The 17,690-nt window shown below is 46.7% G+C and overlaps 1 protein-coding gene across 2 annotated transcripts in view; it reads right to left on the reverse strand.

The window, feature by feature from the left end:
* The window catches only part of STAT1 (signal transducer and activator of transcription 1), a 50,827-nt gene that overhangs the window by 14,356 nt on the left and 18,781 nt on the right, over positions 1-17,690 (reverse strand). For both annotated transcript variants that reach the window (XM_056111793.1, XM_056111794.1), the window contains exons 9-21: positions 17,432-17,583; positions 14,803-14,961; positions 13,163-13,255; positions 11,389-11,448; positions 9,806-9,835; positions 9,620-9,713; positions 9,135-9,176; positions 7,800-7,883; positions 6,755-6,853; positions 5,130-5,265; positions 2,765-2,814; positions 1,974-2,068; positions 941-1,086 (exon numbers count right to left, since the gene is read on the reverse strand). In XM_056111793.1, the coding sequence (XP_055967768.1) occupies positions 941-1,086; positions 1,974-2,068; positions 2,765-2,814; positions 5,130-5,265; positions 6,755-6,853; positions 7,800-7,883; positions 9,135-9,176; positions 9,620-9,713; positions 9,806-9,835; positions 11,389-11,448; positions 13,163-13,255; positions 14,803-14,961; positions 17,432-17,583 (1,240 nt within the window). The remainder of the gene's footprint in view (positions 1-940; positions 1,087-1,973; positions 2,069-2,764; positions 2,815-5,129; positions 5,266-6,754; positions 6,854-7,799; positions 7,884-9,134; positions 9,177-9,619; positions 9,714-9,805; positions 9,836-11,388; positions 11,449-13,162; positions 13,256-14,802; positions 14,962-17,431; positions 17,584-17,690) is intronic.

The raw sequence follows: 17,690 nt of genomic DNA on the forward strand, positions 1-17,690 counted from the left end.
GTGCACATTTTCCACCACCAACGTCCCCAGAATCCCTCTCCCACCCATCTCACCTCTCCCCCTCCTCTATGGCAGACAATTTCTTTCTTACTCTCTCTCTCTCTACTTATGGGCATTATGATTTGCAGTACAGATACTGAGAGGCCATCACGTTTGGTCTTTTATATACTTTCAGCACACACCTCCCATCCCAAGCGATACTTCCAACCATCATTGTTATGTCAGATACTTGTTCTCTATGGGAGTACTGTGTTTCATAGCTTAATTATTATAGATTTTAGGAAAATTGTTTTGCAAAAAAAAAAAATCTTGTGTCAGGGCCAGAGAGACAATACAGGAGGAAAGGCACTTGCACTACTGATGGCTACATCAACTGCAACCCTCGTTTGATCCCCAGCAAAACATAAAATCCCTTGTGGACCACCAGGGGTCACTCCCTGGTGGCCAGTCACACATATCTCATCAAAAAGTGGTGAGAACCAAAATAGATCCAAGCACAGCTAAAGGTGTGGCCCAACAGCTCCAAACCTTCCCTGCTCAAAAAAACAAAAGGGAGGTGGGTGACCATCATATAAAGCTTTTAATGAAAATGAGCTGGTATTTCTTTGGAAAAACCTCTTATAAAGGACCCAGAGCAACAGAACATCGGGTAAAGTGCTTGCTTTGCACGCAGAGGACTTGAGCTTGATCCCCAGCATCCGATAGGGTGCCCTGACCCTGCCAGGAGTGATCCTTGAGAGCACAGCCAGTTCTGAACTCACCTCGGTGTGTTCTCTAAAGAACAAACCCAAACAAACAACAAGAACAACTGACTACTCGACTGTCTTTAGTGCAACATGTGGGTGCACAATACTACTTGAGTATGGAGTATGTGTTAAAATCTGCCTTGAAAGGGACTCTCTCATTCAGCATAAACAGGCATGCGGGGGTCTGGGCTTACCGCCTCCATTCTGCGAACGCTCCACCCACGTGAAGGTGATGGCCCCTTCCCGGCAGCTCTCGCTGAAGCGCAGCAGAAAGGTCCCGGGCTGCTGGTCCTTGAGCAGGGCGCGCTCGCCCTCCTTGCTGATAAAGCCCACGATCCACCTGCCCGGAAAAGGGAATCAAGAGTCCTCTGAGGCTCACTTATGGTTCTGATCTCTACGTGAACTGATAAATCAGAATGGCTGCAACACGGTGAGAATGGAAGATTAAAATGTCAGACGAGGGTGGGGAGGGGATATGGGAACGCTGGGGGAGGGAAGGAGACACTGGTGGTGGGATTGGTGTTGTCATATTATATGCCTAAAACTCAACTATCAACAACTCTCTAAATCACAATTCTTTAATTAAGTCTTAAAAATTTTAAAAAATGTCCAGACTACTTTAGATGCTTTGTGATCTCTTTAATCGGTGCTTACAAAGGCATTTCACTAAGACATATGCTGAAGCCAACAGAATCACAAACACAGTGCCAGCATGCTTCAACAGATGATCAATAAATACCGTGTAAATAACTAAACTCTCTATTTCCACTTGTTGACCTTAAAGGCCATGAAATGTCTGAATTTATGCATCTTCTATAGTGGAGTGGGAGGCCCAGTCAACAGAGTTTTATTGTGGAGCCTCTTAGTTGAATTAGCAACTGGCCCTGTGACTAAGAAACAAGTTTCAAAGTAAAAAAGGTTTGATCTTTTTTCCTTGGGATTGCTCAAGAAATTCTGGTAAAATGAATAAAATAAATCATCATGGCACTTAAGGTTTTCTTGGGGAGTGGAGCGGGGGGAGGTGGTTTCCTTTTCTAATTTATCTCTGAGGACAGGGACACTATGAAAAATGTAGTCTTCAAAGGTTCCACTGTCAACAGTCTTGCAGGGACAGACTCTGTGTGGTAGACACGTCAATGAAATTCAGATCAGACCTAGCTCAGCTTCACGGTGAGAGAGTGTGCGCTCAAAACATATTTCAAAAAATAGATCAAGAAGGGCCTTTACCCATCGTTCCAGAGCGAGAGCAGGTGCTTCTTAATGAGTTCAAGGATGCTTTCGATCCAAAGCCAGAAAGAAAAGTTTTTATCGTTGATGTTTTCCTGCAAGGACACAAATATGTGTATTAGGAATGAAGAAACCCAAGAGAATAATGCACCAAGCCTCCCCTGACCGACAGATTTGAATTTACACAGAACCCTCAGCTACCCGAGTGAGAAGGCCCACTGGATGCCGCCCACTCCCCTCTTATCTGTGCTCCAGCACTGTGCTCCCCGTTTCCTGGGCCAGGCTCCACTTCCCTCTCCAAACAGAGGTGAAGCGGCCAGGGGATGACCTCCAGGGTGAATCATGGAACAAAAGCTGCTCTTGCAAAGAGCGTCAGCTTGGCAAAACTGTCTGGTGACCCCCGTGGGGCCACCTTGTTCCCTCCAACTGGTTCCTCTGCTTGAGCAGGCTCAGGGGATGTCCGCCCGACGCCCACAGCACATCATTCACAGAATGGGGCGACAATGCTGCCAGGCAAGGCGGCTGGTGGGAGCGCACAGAAGACTCATTCCGGATGTGAGAGAATGTTATCTCGAAGGCAGGCGCTTCCTGTCAGACTCACTCTTGGAGACCAACCTTCTGCGCTGAAGGAAAAGTCAACAACTTGGCCTAAGGGCTCCATGGGTGGGAGGAACATGCCAAGATACACACACACACACACACACATATGTAACTGCCACAGTGAGAAACAGGAACACCTCCAGGGAGGACAGCGAAAAGAACTCAGAGAGGCAAGCCCCAAGGGTACCCACCTTGCAGAACCTTGTCCACGGAATCAGACCTTCCGGGCTGGCATTAGGGCCTAAACAAAGAGAAATGTTTGTTCAGGAATCAGAAGTGGAAGCTTTGGCTAGAACAGAGATTCTTGGAGGTGATCACCAGAAAGAGAGCCGACCCCAATAAAAGGAAGGCGGTCTGTTCACGGTCAATGTTCTCAGAGAGATGAGTTTGGGCTAAGTGAGCATCGGTGCACTGAGTCCCTCTTCCGCCTCTGCTGCCTCCTCCCCGAGTAGCCCTGCAGCTTTCCAAGAAGCTCAAACTAAGACGGAATTCATCTATGTAACTGACACTTGGCTTCATAAGCTAATGTTGACTAGGAAGTAAGTGCTCGCCTCGGCTCTTCTCCCAAAGGTCCAGAGCTCAGGCAAGTGAATACAAACCCCAGTCACATGAGAGAGAGTGTAGGAGAAAGAGAGCAGGTGCTTCTTAATGAGCCTGGGCACGACTGTCACCTCTCAGAGAGAACCACAAACTATCCACGACAGGATTTCTTCACTCTCTCCCAAAAAGAAGTGTTACTTCACTTCTTTTTTTCTACACTTCTTATTCCTACCCTTTTTATTTTATTTAAGGCCACTTCCTACATTTTATTTGTGATTGTGAAGGGGTGGGTAGGTTTGACTAAGTCTGGTGATGCTCAGCGCTTTACTCCTGGCTCTGTATTCAGGGATAGTGGTGAGGCTCAAGCGACTTGGTCCTATCCTCTATACTATCGCACCAGCCCCAGCCTGCATTTCCTACCCTTTAGTACACAAGTGCTCCACTGTGAGGGGAGGCTCTGCCAAGAGCTTGGGAAGATAAAATTGGTGTCAGGAGGTGTCAGGAGTTGGTGGGGCTCAGCACTGCAGAAGGCAAACCTGGACAAAAGTTGCCTGTGCATTTTGGAAGAAAGAGTTCAAGTCCTCCTAGTCATGGAAGATCAGGCCTTGGGACTAGGAGGTCATTTTGATTTGTATAGTGAGACGTTGCAAAAGACATTATGGTGCCCACACGAGCAAATTGATGAACAGGAGGACAGTGCTACAGTGTGGACTAAAAGCTCGCAACGTCAGGCAGAACTGTTGGTCAAGGACTATCTCCTGTGTGTGAATTCTATGTCCTTGTCCTGGGTCACCTGACCCAGACTCACCATGTGCTCTGTGGAGGGCAGCCCCCACATCTAACCCCAACCATGTCCAGCACAGATATTGCCTGCAAGTTTAGGAAGACATGGTCCTGGTGCTGGAGTGACAGCACAGTGGGTAGGGTATTTGCCTTGCACGCCGCCAACCTGGGTTCAATTCCCAGCATCCCATATGGTCGCCTGAGCACTGCCAGGGGTAATTCCTGAGTGCAGAGCCAGAAGTGGCCCCTATGCATTGGGGGGTGTGACCCAAAGAGCAGAAAAAAAGAGACACGGTTACTCTCATCAAGGAACTCACTTCAGCCACAAATCATGTATTTCTCCTCATTCAAAGCACTGTAGCACTATGGCACTGTCCTCACATTGTACACTGATTTGCTTAAGCGGGCCCAGTAATGTCTCCGTTGTGAGACTTGTTACTGTGTTTGGCATATCGAATACATCATGGGTAGCTTGCCAGGCTTTGCCGTGTGGGCGAGATACTCTTGGTAGCTTGCTGGGCTCTCCGAGAGGGGCGGAGGAATCGAACTCAGGCCCGCCAAGTTGGCCGCATGCAAGGCAAACGCCCTACCACTGTGCTGTTAACATGAGATCATGTTGATTGATCTGAGTCTTCTATCAGGCTTTTCTCTTTCCAAGGTGAGGTGTAGTGCTCACTTAGTATAAGAAGCTGGTGTAGGGGCCCAGCATGTCTTGCATGCTGCCAAACTGATTCAATCTCCAAGTCCCGCCAGGAGTGATCCCTGAGTGCAGAGCTAGGAGTAAGCCTGGAACACCTCTGGGTGTGGCCAAAACCCCCAAATTAAACAAAACAAAAAGAAATTGAAGTTGCTGCTAGATGGGTCGGAGAGATAGCAGTGAAGGCAAGGAGTTTGCCTTCCACAAGGCTCAACCCTGGTTCAATGCCTGGCACTGCAGAAGATCCTCCAAGCACTGCCAGGAGTGATCTCTGAACACAGAGTGTTCCTGAACACAGAGCCAGGAGAAAGCCCTGAGCCCAGCCCGGTGTGCCCTTGCGCTGCCCCTCACTTCCTCCCCACCCCACACCCCACACCCCAACACACACAAAGAGAAGCCACTGCTGGAAAAACCAATAGCATTTACCACTCCACTACCTTGAGCAATTCAGAAAGCAAACAGGGTGAAAGAAGCAAGTGAAAATACTTTCATGAATTCCAATTTTTATACCCACGAAAAATTATATATGCTCATACCCAGAAGTTTCTCCCCCAGCATGTTTAGCTGGTCGACGTTGAGCCCTCTCTTGGTGACAGAAGAAAACTGCCAGCTGAGCACCTCGGACAGCTGAGCCCAGCGTGCACACGGGGGGTTCAGGAAGAAGGAGAGATTCTAGAAAGAAAAAAACACAACAACTAAGGAAGAGTCACAGGCACGAGCAAAGCACACACACACGGGCCTGCCTCACAGTCTGCTCCTGTGCCTGCAAATACGCTCGTTTCCCCTAGTAGACAATGAGTCCATTCTGATGATCACAGATTCACCTTTGTGAATTCATCTGCTCATGAAAGTTGACTTGGAAACCCCAAACCCGTATTTATGGCACTCTCATAGGTTTTCATGGGCATACACTGCAAAAAGCAGAGGAAAATCGGAGTCGCCCAACATTTGCAGCTGAGGCTGGATGGAGTGACACGCTCTTCTTATGTAAGCTCTCCTTTCCACAAGGGCCCTTTTCAAAGCTATTCAGAGTGTCATAAGCTCTGAGTGCCTGTGGCTTTTTCTTGGTGGTTTCACTTGGTGAGATCACTGTTTTAAAGGACCTCAAGTGTAATGTGAAGTATGGCCCAGTGTTCTGAGTTAAAACAAAAACAGTCACATCAGGTTTGATCCCCGGTATCCCTTATGATCCCCCAAGCCTGCAGTGATTTCTGAGTGCAAAGCCAAGAGTCAGCTCTGAGCACAACTGCAAGTGCTGTGAAGTACCTTAAGGACAAAGTACGTGTGCTACATAGGCTAGGCTCAGGCAGGAGTTCAATGCTAATGAACTGACAAATACATCAGATAACTGATCTTTAGACAGAAATGCACACAGGCAAGGTTATATATTGACTGGCAGAAATGTACACAGACAAGGTTATATATTGACTGGCTGACAAAAAAGGTTGTAAGCAGAGGCTCACAGGAACCTAATTTTGGAACATTCCTAGGAATGATAGTTCACTAATCACTACTGAAGTGTCCACAGTGAATTTATGAAATGCAACTACAGTGAATCATGAGACACACTCTAATTAATCAATAATGAGTATCTATCTCCACATCTAATATTGGAGCCTGCTTGTTAAGCAGATGTATACCTTTTAATATTTTTTTCACTTCATTATTTTTGTTTTCAGATATTCTCTTTTTTTTTAAAAAAGGGTAACAATACAGGGTTTCTTCCACATGAAGTGGTATGAAATAATTTATGACCTGAGTTTACCATGGGAAAAAGATTTTATTCTTTATCAAGTCTTACTTTATCGGTAAGCCTCATTTCTAACAAAGTTCATTCTCCAGAATCACTCAAGATCCTTAGCAGCGTGTACTAAGGGAGATAACAATATGCACCAAAATCCTAACTGCCAATCAGATGATTACAGGGCGATGTGGGAAAGGAAGAAAGTGGGACCAGAGGTGACAGAGGGACAGTGGTGCATGGTCGAAGAGAGTAATTCTGGACATCAATACACAAACTTGAACACTACTGTAATCCTATTAGCATAGCTACATATTTTTAAAAGGCTCCTTAGCAGCTCCGCTGGTGTGATATTAGGACCCCTCAACATCAGGGGACAGTCCAGACACGCAAACACTAGAGCAGGTGCAATTCCCATACCCTGGGTTCCGCCACCAGCATGTTGTACCACAGGATGGAGGCCCAGCCACTGGGCAGCTGGCTGACGTTGGAGATCACCACGACAGGCAGAGAGGTCGTCTGCAAGAAGACAGACACTGTGAAATCTTCTGAATCACATGGTATCACCTTCATCCCACACTGCTGCAGCCTCAGATCTAAGTCAGGAATGAATTAGACACCTGGGTTTATTTTAGACTCAAAAGAAAGTTAAGAGATCAAGGGATGTTTTGTTTGTAGTTTATCTTTGCAGTTGAGGAATGAGTCAACTTGCTTTGCATATGAAAGCTGACACATGATTGGGGCCAGTGTGGTAGTAGAGTGAGTAAGGTGCATACTTTGCATGTAGCCGGTTCGATTCCCGGCACCACATATGGACCCCCTCAGTCCCCAATGCCTCAAATGGTTTCCCCGAGCACTGTCAGGAGTAATTCCTGTCTGCATAGCCAGGAAGAACCCCCTAAGCATTGCCGTGTGTGGCCCCCAAACAAAAACAAAACAAAAAAGAAAGTTAACACGTGATATCTCAAATGGAACACTTGGAATACTAAGCATAGAGAATTTGGAAATTAGTTCAGTGCTATGGCTTTCTGAACCATTAACAAGAAGACACCATCACTGCAATCTGTGTTAACAAAGCCACTGGTGGTACCGGCTGATGTGAACATGCTATGAGCTGAAAATGGTCCCAATGACATGTGCTCCAAAGGTGTGCACATTCCCGAGCATGCAAGACCTCAAGTTTGAACCTCAACACCATGTGTCTTTTCCAGGATGACACACTGCCAGCCAGAGCTGTACTGCATTGGCGGCTGAGCACCTGTCCATCAGTCCCACGTGACCAGCTGAGTATCACCGGGAGTGGCCCCAGGACCCTCAAAGCACTGCAGAGAAGACTCCCCTCTCCTCAAAAAAAAAAAAAAAGATTTCTTCACCAAAGCTCACAAAAACTTGGAAATAACATCCAAACAGTTAAAAGCAAAATCAATCAATCAAGTTTCTCACTTCCAAATCATGGCAGTCTTACCTCGAGGTCAATGACCAAACCAGGCTGGCACAACTGAGTCTCAAAACTAAGGGAGTGGAGCTCCTCGGTGACGATGAGAGGACCCTGGAGAGGGAAAGGGGAGGGGTCAGAGCCTTTCATCCACGGATCCTGCTGCTCAAGAAAGGATAATGAGCACTGTTCTAGGCCACGAAAGTCCTGGAGAGCTGAAGCGCCATCCCCTTCCCAACTGCCTGCCTTTCAATCACTGTGAGCGTCTGAACATCCTCCAAGACTGCAGACATAAATCTGGGGTGTGAGAGGAAGGAGCCGCACCAAGAGGTTCCCATGTGACCTACGCCTCTTGGCTCTCGGCCCCTCTCCCCAGCTGCCCCACCTGTGTGGGCTGAACCACTCAGGCAAGAGGGGATGGCAGGAGGTGAAGGCTAAAAGTACTTGTGTGATCTAGGTGTGAAGATTTCCAGGCAGGACTGATTGGCATAAGTCTGGCGGGCCCCTTGGTGCCTTGGTGTGGGCAGCCAAGTCTTAGTTCCCAAAGTGCCTTCTCGCAGTGTGACTCGCCTGAGCATCAGAGCTCGGCCAGAGAGGAGCAGGCCTATCCGTGGTCACAGGAGAAAGCAGGAAAGACTTGGCAGCGCCAGGCAGCTGACCGCTCCACAGCTCCACACGCTCCCTACTGGCGTGCTGTGGAAGAACAGTGTATTCTTCTCTACAGACACCAGGGACAAGAATACTCTCAACCCAGTTCTCCCTCCTCCAGGAAGCTTGACTGTGTCCATCGCTCCATTTCAAATGTCTCAGAAACATAATTCCAGAAGGGTCTAGTGGTCAAAAAGAAGCGAAAGGAAATACTGTGTCACTGAGGACGGACACAGTGTACAATGGCAGGCACCCCCTCTGAGCACAACCCGATGTTGTCATGGTCATCAGAACACAGCCTTTAGTTCCAGCACTCACTAGCATTCCTTGTGCAACCCTCGATAAATCCTGCAGCAACTTTCCAGGCTTGACCTGGTTCATCTGAGTAATACAGAAGTCCTCCCCAAATCTATTCACGTGCAAAAATCAACCCCAGTTATAGAGTACAAACAGAAAAATGGACTCATGGACTCTTACTACTACCAATGATATGCCCCAGAGTTCACTCCCTCAGCTTCCTTGGCAAACCCTCTCTCTGAGTTGTCCTCAGCCCCAGGGGTGCTGGTTAACCCCATTGGATAGAGACCAATTCACAATGAGGAAGTTAGAGCCCATTCAGACACACACACACACACACACACACAGAGAGGGAGAGAGAGAGAGAGAGAGAGAGAGAGAGAGAGAGAGAGAGAGAGAGAGAGAGAGAGAGAGCCTTACCTCATTAGTCCTGGTGCCTGCATTTTTCTGTTCTTTCAGTTGCTGTAAAGTAAGAAAGCATCTTACTAAATGGCATCAATAATGGCCAAAGATGCTATTTTCACTTACAAATCAACTAGAGTTGGAACTAAGAATAAAGAACGTGAAATGGTTTGCTAAACACAGAACATGGGAGAAAATTCCCTTTGTGAGGGTCCATGAGCAGGATGGTCTTTCCCCAGCATGACATCTTGTCTACATGATAAGGTCTAGAAGGATCCAAAGGATTGCATCTGGTCCCCTCCTCTTCCCTTTGCAAACTGTTCCACAATGTTACCTAGTTAAACTGAAATTCTTCACAAAGCCCATGCAATCACCAGCAGCAAATTCTAAGCCTGTATACCCCAAGGGTTCTCTCCACACGATGCACACAGAGTCAGTCTACAGGGAACACAGACCAAGGGAGACAGATTCAGCTCCAAGGAGGGGGGAACTGGCCTCCTCACCAGGTGTCTAAACTCTGCCGCCAGACTTCCGTTGATGGACTCTTCCATGTTCATGACCTTTGTGTGTGTGCCCAAGATGTTGAACTTTCTGAATCTAAACAAGGAAGGGCAGACATGTGTAAAAGGCTGGGAACTATTCAGCCAACAAAGAAAATAGTAAAACTCAGTGCAAAGCAATTTACATACCCTTTCACTGTATTTTTCTCATTCACATCTCTGCAAAAAAACAAATAAAAAGATATATAGACACGTGAATTTAAAGTTTGAAATAGCCTTAACATCAATGCAAAAGCATGTGTATAAGTATTAGATGTATAAAAGTCTACACCTGTGGTTTTCCACCCCTCCCTCAGCCAACAAACCAGCCACCACTAGTGCTGGCAAGAATAACTGGGTGTCTTTGGGCCTCATTTCTCCGTTATCCACTATGCTCGAGGCACCAAGCTTTCAGCATACTGTGAGGAGTAAGCCAGCTAAATGCTAAAAAGAGCAACTAGCTTGCTCGCAGTAAATGGATGCATGGTCACGGCTTTTTATTGAATCACTCACTTGAGCTGGGTATTAGGGATGCTCTAACTGAACTTAGAAGACCTTCTGAGGTGATGGCTTAATTCTTACTTCCTTTCTTTGTTATCTTTAATAGTCACAACAAAACTTGGGAGTAGTCGACTAGTTTTCAAATTTGAGGTTAAAGATCTTAAGAGACCTTGCACCTTGTATAAATCCAGAGCACACTCGTCATGTTCTGTACAGATACCCTATGTTAGGGGCAGAGGCATAGAATGAAAAGATGAGTTGACTTTCTGATTTTGTGAATGACAATCATCTCTCTCTAACAGTGACCTGCTTTTCCTCTGGAATTAACTGTTGTTTTGTTTTTGGGCAACATCCAGTGGTGCTCAAGATTTACACCTGGTTTCGTACTACGGGAATCACTCCTGGAGATGCTCAGGAGACCATATGTGTTGTTAGGGATCAAACCGGGATCAGCTGCAAGCAAGGCAAATGCCCTACGCCCCACTACCACCTTCTCTGGCAACTGGATGAAACTTTTGAATGAAAAGGAATAGTGTCAGGTAAAGAATACTCCAAAACTGAAAAAGACAGAAAAGACCTAGGAACACAAACTCAAAGAGAGACTGAGCCAAAGCAGAGTGCGTGGTTAATTGCAATGGTCAATATTAGGAACCTGTGGATCCCGAGAAGGTTCCCCCAAGTTCTGTTCAACTTCACTCCAAAAACAGGTTCCTGACAACTAAGGGAAGAATCAGCACAGCCTGGAAACAGACTTGACTGTGGATGAATACCCGCTGTCGAGAGCTAGGAGAAGGGATAATGTGCCATGTCTAGTTGCTTCCAGACTTGATCATGACAAACTTCAAAAGTTCAAAATCTATTTCTGCTTTCGTTACTCTCCCAGTGGGGGTGACACTGCCTGCTGGGGAGCAAAAGCAGCCTTGGGTGCAACTGGGAGGGAGGTGCTTTCTTTCCTTTCTTGATGAAAAGGAGATTTGTGTGTGTGTGTGTGTGTGTGTGTGTGTGTGTGTGTGTGTGGCGGAGGGGTGGGGGCGGTGGTTAATAAGAAATCTTCTTGGATTTTTTTTCCCCAAAAAGGAGATGGTTGTTGAAATATGCCTGGAAATCTCTGCTTTATGCTGAGACTAGCTCCTGGGGAAGCTCTCAGCCTCCAGATTCATTTACAAATGGTCTGCATTAGCTGTCGTGCCCATCATTTGTACATGTATCTTAGATAATGGCAGATATCTTACTTGTCAAATAAGACTTTGACTTTCAAGTTATAATTCAGCTCCTGCAATTTCACCAACAATCTGGGGGGAGAAAAATGAAGATCATTATGATTTTGAAAAGCTATTACAAGTTATTTGTTATGCTAATTTACGATCTCTCCTCTCTTCTCTCTCTCTCTCTCTCTCTCTCTCTCTCTCTCTCTCTCTTCTCCTCTCCTCTTCCCCCTCCCCTCTCTGTTTTGTATTTTTTTTTGCGCCACACCAGGTGATGCTCAAGGGTTACTCCTGGCTCTGCACTCAGGAATCACTCCTGGAGGTGCTCATAGGACCATACAAGATACTAGGGATAGAACCTGGGTCAGCTGTGTGCAAGACAAATGCCTTATTCACTGTACCATCTCTCCAGCCCCTATGTTTTCTATCGAACATGTACTTCCTTTCTTTCTCTTTCTCTCTTCTTATACCTTTCTAAGCTGTTCCATTCAATAAAAACTATCTCACTTAAATAAAAATAAAACCCAAAATGACAGAAGCCTGGAATTTATTCACACCAAAAGTTACAAACAGTACCCATTTCCTTCTATACTCTTCTAAAACTAGACTGTAACAAAACTTCTATTTTGGTTCTGTCAGTTTGGTTTTGTTTGGGGCCACACTCAGCAGTATGTGGGAACTACTCAGAGGTGCTGGGAATCAAACCTGCAGCTTCTATATGCAAAGCATGAGCTATAACCCATTTGAGTCATCTCCCTGGGCCTCAAAATTTGTCTTGTTGGTAAAAAACAAAAATTATCTCCATATTCAGAAAAGTGAAGGTCACATTCCCATCTCTCCAAGGTAGTGTGGAAAGATGGTGGAAAGGAGCACAGGGCTGATACTCTGGTGCCTCTGTTGGAGACCTTGGGGGGGGGGAATTCTTTGAAGGCAGCTCCATGGGGAACAATGGGGATACAGGATGGGCTTTCTAGTGCCCCTAGCTCTAGCAGATGCTCTAGCACAGCACTGTCCTCTGGAAGCCAGGTGGGATGCACCCACGGAGGAACTCTGCAGTACCCCGAACAAAGGGACAGAGCCAGCCAATGGCTGTCCAGCCGCTCACTGGCAGAGCAGTGCAGCCTTGAAGAGAAAAAGTCAAAATGTATATCCTCATGTACAAACATTTCTGCAATGGATGATCACAGAGAAAAACTAGACTGCAGACAACAGAGAAAGAACCCTAGTTTTCAAAATAAAATTTGTATACCATATAGGCTTAGATGGAGATATGTGTGTATTTATAGAATTGGATAGATGTGGGGAAAATTCTGGGAGGACAAACACTAGGCTGTTCACTAGGGTGGTTAATAGACATTCGACCAAGAGACAACTTGGAAAAGACGATGAAATCTGTGAATCCACACACAAGAGAAAAAATGGACGCGGTCTCAATGCACATTTAAACCCTCTGCTTAAAATTCCAGAGTTATAAATAACGCTCATGTAACAAACTGATGAGCAAGAGGGGATGGAACTTCTGAAATGTTCAGTTCCTGCTCTGGGCAACTCTGAAATTTCAAATTCCTCCTTACAGTGAATGTGCATGAGGGACGAACCAGGTGTGTGCCCACATGGATACCTGCGACACTTCTGTTCTGAATATGAGTGACAGACTCTGAGGTATGTGAAGTACGGATTTGTATTAAATTATTGCAGCAAAATCACTTCCTCTAAAATGGGCTGTGTAACAGAGCTGAGAAGGGAAACTTGAAACAGGAAGCGTGTGACCAGCGAAGTCTAGAGCTATCTCTTTTCTTACCTCAACTTCACTGTGAACTGCACCCCTGTCTTCAAGACTAATGGCCTCTGCGGGTGAGTTGGCATGCATGGCTGTCTTTCCACCACAAATGAGCTGAAAATTCCCAGCAAAGGGTAAGTTAGCATTTTCATGAAGACAAAAGTAGTGAAAAATTACTTCTCTTAAAGAGAAAAGAAAAGGGCTCAAGCTAAAAAGAGTTAATTATAGTCTGAAATAGCTAAAAATAGTCTGAAAAATTCAAATAAGTTGGATAAATGAAGGGGGGTTTCTAATCAGTAAAGAAATCTTCAAACCTATTATGAACTTCAAAGTGTTATGTTATCATCTGAAACACTTTAGAGTATTTTGGAAAACAGCCCTTTTAGAAATACTGTCTAGTGATATTGCCTAGTGATACCTAATAAACATTTTAAAATACCAACTTTTTGTTTGAAAAGTAAAACAAATATGAAAGCTACACTTGAAAGTCCAAATAAATGTCTTTAATTATATGAAACCACCATCTAAGTATTCCTGGTTAGATATCAACCATAAGCAATCCCAAGTATTTTTATTATGTCAATAGTACAAAAAGGTGCTTGCAATATGGCCTGTAGTCATCTTTTTGTTTGGGTTTTTGGGCCATACCTGTCGATGCACAGGGGTTATTCCTGGCCCTGTGCTCAGGGAGCACTCCTGGCAGTGCTCAGGGGACCATACAGAATGCTAGGAATTGAATCTAGGTCGGCAATGTCTAAGACAAGCACCCTACACACTGTACTGTTGCTCTGGCGCTGATCTGTACTATTCTATCCAGAGCTATTGCTTCAGTAACAAAGGGTACCTGGAAAAGCTACCAGGGGCAAGACCCTAGAGGGAAAGACAGGATGACAAAGGTATAGCCCCTTCAGGACAAAGTAACAAACTTACACAGACAGCCCTATCTCAGAGGCCACAGTGGGGGACCAAATTGGAGAATGAACTACAAAGATCTGGAAGTACCTGAGCACCCTTCTGAGGAAATTTGGGAAGATTTCAGATATAAGCTGAAGGGCACAGGATGCTACAATTGTGGAATCAGGTACAGGAGAAAGTGGCTCTGGGGCAGAGGAAATCAAGACAGGAGCACAGAGATGTCCACAAGGTGGGCCCAGCAGGGGTAGGAGGTCATTTGCCTGGAGATAAGGCAGGTGAGGACACTTCCGGTAGGGGCAGTGAGCGGGGCCAGCCTGAGGAGGCAGTGCACCAGTGTCCAGATCACAGGTTCTGCTGGCGTGAGCAGGTGACAGAGAACCGGAGTGGAACTTGACCCTGTGACAGCATCAAGCCACGAAGGTTAGAGAAAGGTCTGAGCGGGTTGTGCTGGGAGGCCGCTGTGCCAGTTAGGCTGCAAGAGCCTGAAACGAGATCATGTCCCATCTGGGAAGAAGAGGACAAACAGTCAGGACACTGGCCACAGGGAGGAGGAATGGTAGCGACAGCTCTTCCTTCCCAACTTAGGTGGCCACAAGGGCAAAAGGCGATGGGCATGAACCACAAACTCGAAAAAGCCGATCGCTGGTAAAAATACATGACAATGTTGAGATGTCACCCAGGAGAGGGTTCTAAATGATCTCGATTCCTGCGGAGTTGTCTCTGGAGTGAAGAGAAGACTGTATTACCTCTGAATGAGTTGCTGGAAGAGGTTGATAGTGCGGTCCCACAGCACCGACTTGTTCTTGGTGATCGGGTCATGGTCGTAGGGAACCTTCTGCTCCAGCTCCTCCAGCTTCTTCAGCTGCTGACGCACCTGCTGCAGACTCTCAGCAACGATGGTGAACCTGGGGAGGCACAACACACAGAGCTCTTGATCCCAACCAGCCCTTGGCCACCTGTGGTGCAGGGGGAGACCCATGCAGGGTGGGCAGAGGCCAGGGCCATCCTCACAGGTAGGAGCGCACCCTCTTCAGGAGGAGAAACTTTCACATACGACAGCCGGGAGACAGGTGGAATGGAGGATTGGGAAAGGAGACTGGGTTCATCAAGGGACCGTGATGAGTAGAGGGGTGGGATTTGGGCCGAGAGGCGGAGGACAGAGTCAGGGGGACTCCACTAGGTGAAACCGTCAGACCCGCACATCTCGCCTCAGGAAAGGGAAATAGGAGAACAGCCTGCAAGTGACCCAGGTGATGCCAGACCCTGTGGGGGACTGAAGTGAAAGAAAAGAGCGAAATGCTGGAGCTGGACACTCAAATACACAGGAAGGACAGAGCCGTGCCGTGGCGGAGAGGCTTGTCCCTGCTGACAATAAAAACGCCGGAGAAAATCTCGCTAGCAAAAACCCCCTTGTCCCTGAGTCCAGTTCAAAGCACCAAGTGAGCAGCCCTTGGCTGTGAGAAGAGAAGCATAAAGGGAGGTGGGTGGGTGGGCAAGACTTAGGCGTACCCAAACCCGGTTCTGTCCAAGTGTGGGCGCCAGGTCACAAAACAAGACAACAATGCTTGTATGGCTCAGTCAAGGGGGGGAGAGAGTCTGCTTTCGTTTTCTTGCTTCCTTTATAATTTTTTCTTTGCCGGGGGATGGGGGTGCAGAATTTGGGGCTGCACCTGGCAGTGCTCAGAGTTTCCTTCTGGTTCTGTGCTGAGGAATCACTCCTGAAATGCTCAGGGGATCACGGGAAGTGCTGCGGATCATACCACTGTATACAAGGTATACACTGTACAAGGCATACATACTGTATACAAGGCATACAAGGCAAGCGCTCTATGCACTACACTATCTCTCCAATTCTCCAAGGTGTTTTCTCACTAGAAGAGGCACTGGGGGCAGTAAGTAATGCCCAGAAGGCTCCCCACAGCCCAGGTATCCTTGGGCACCTGGAAGATCTGGGGGTCAGATTTTCTCAAGACTCCAGAAAACAGCACACTGGGAATCTCTGTTCCAATCGCAAGAAGCAATTCATAACAGGAAAACAGATGGCAGGGGGTCAGTGCCACCGCTCAAAGGGTGGGAGCGCATTCCTTCCAATGCACTAGACCCTAAGTTTGGTCCCCAGCACCACACAGATCCCTAGCACCAGGGATTGCCCTGGTGGTCTCAGCACTGCTCGGCCCAAGCAGTGCCAGCCCAGCATTGAACCATTCAGGCTGGTTGGTGAAGTACTGCTACGAGTAGCACCCTGCTTGCGGCTCAATTAACAGTCATGAAAGATTGCTAATTGTGACTGTGATTTTTTTTTTATATATAACAAGCTCAGACAATAAATCTTTTTGTTTTGTTTTGTATGTTTTGGGGCCACACCCAACTGCGTTCAAAGCTTACTCCTGGCTCTATGCTCAGGGATCACTACTGGCAGGCTCAGGGGACCATATGGGATATTGGGGATCAAATCTGGGCTGGTCACGTGCAAGGCAAGCATTATACCCACTATACTATCACTCCGGCCCCTCAGAAAATAATCTTATGAGATCTGTGGTCCTGGAAATCCTGGATTTTTCAGATTCTAGCCCAGAGTCTAACTTAAAAAGTATTTGTTAAGTGGATGACCAAAAATCCTGTAAGAAGCTATCATTGCATTATGCAAGTCTAAAAAAAAATGTCTCCGGATATTTTGTGTTGAAGAAAACACCAGGACACAAGTTGCTCAGAGGTCACGAAGTGACTGTATCCCTATTGCTCTCACACACCAAGGGGGTGTGGAACACGAATGCACAGAAAGCCGGGGACAGGAGGGCTCTTCCTCCAGCTGACCATGGCTGGACAGCTCTGTGCTCTAACATCTTCAGGGCAACGAGTGCTGGATCATTTCAAACTCTAAACCAGTGTCTCCGAAAGGAAAACACTGTTGAGAGACTTCTATTTATTTGCTTAAGGAAGGAAGATTTCTAGTGGGGGTGGGGTGGGGGCAGGGAATGGAGTAGTATTGAGTGCTTTTTTAAAGTTTGGGTGTTCTTCCCTAAGATGGGGATGTTAAGCCAAATAAATTTGGAACTTGGGAAACTTCTGGTCTAAACCAAAGTTTTGACTGGGTCCACCAACTAACACACTTTGATTTGGGGGGATGTGGGGGAGGGGGCTTGGAGACACACCCATCAGTGCTCAAGGATTACTCCTGGCTCTTCACTCAGGAATTACTCCTGGTGGTACTGGGCGGGGGGGCACATAGGATGCCAGGAATCAAACCCGGTCAGCTACATGCAAAGCAAATGCCCTACTGCTGTACTATCACTCTAGCCTATCAATGATTACAGTTTGAAAGTGCATGTTCCAAGTCAGCGTGTCTGGCCAACTTCCTGCTCTGGCTAATCTTACCAGTTCTGCAGCTGATCGAGGCAGGCATTGGGGGGGCCTCCAATGCAGGCACTCTGCTGTCTCCGCTTCCACTCCACCAGTTCATCGTTAATCAGGGCTTTCTGGGTCAGCTCAGTGACATTCAACAAGTCGATTATTTTGTGAACTACTTCCTAAGAGGAGAGGAAGAAACAAAGAAAATTAATTCATACCTAATTCCCACATTTTCAGAGACTTTTTTTTTTAAAGATCAAAGCAAATATCCTTTAGTTCTCAACTG

Source organism: Sorex fumeus, unplaced genomic scaffold (genome assembly GCF_029834395.1).
Source record: "Sorex fumeus unplaced genomic scaffold, SorFum_2.1 ptg000014l, whole genome shotgun sequence".
Lineage (NCBI taxonomy): Eukaryota > Metazoa > Chordata > Mammalia > Eulipotyphla > Soricidae > Sorex > Sorex fumeus.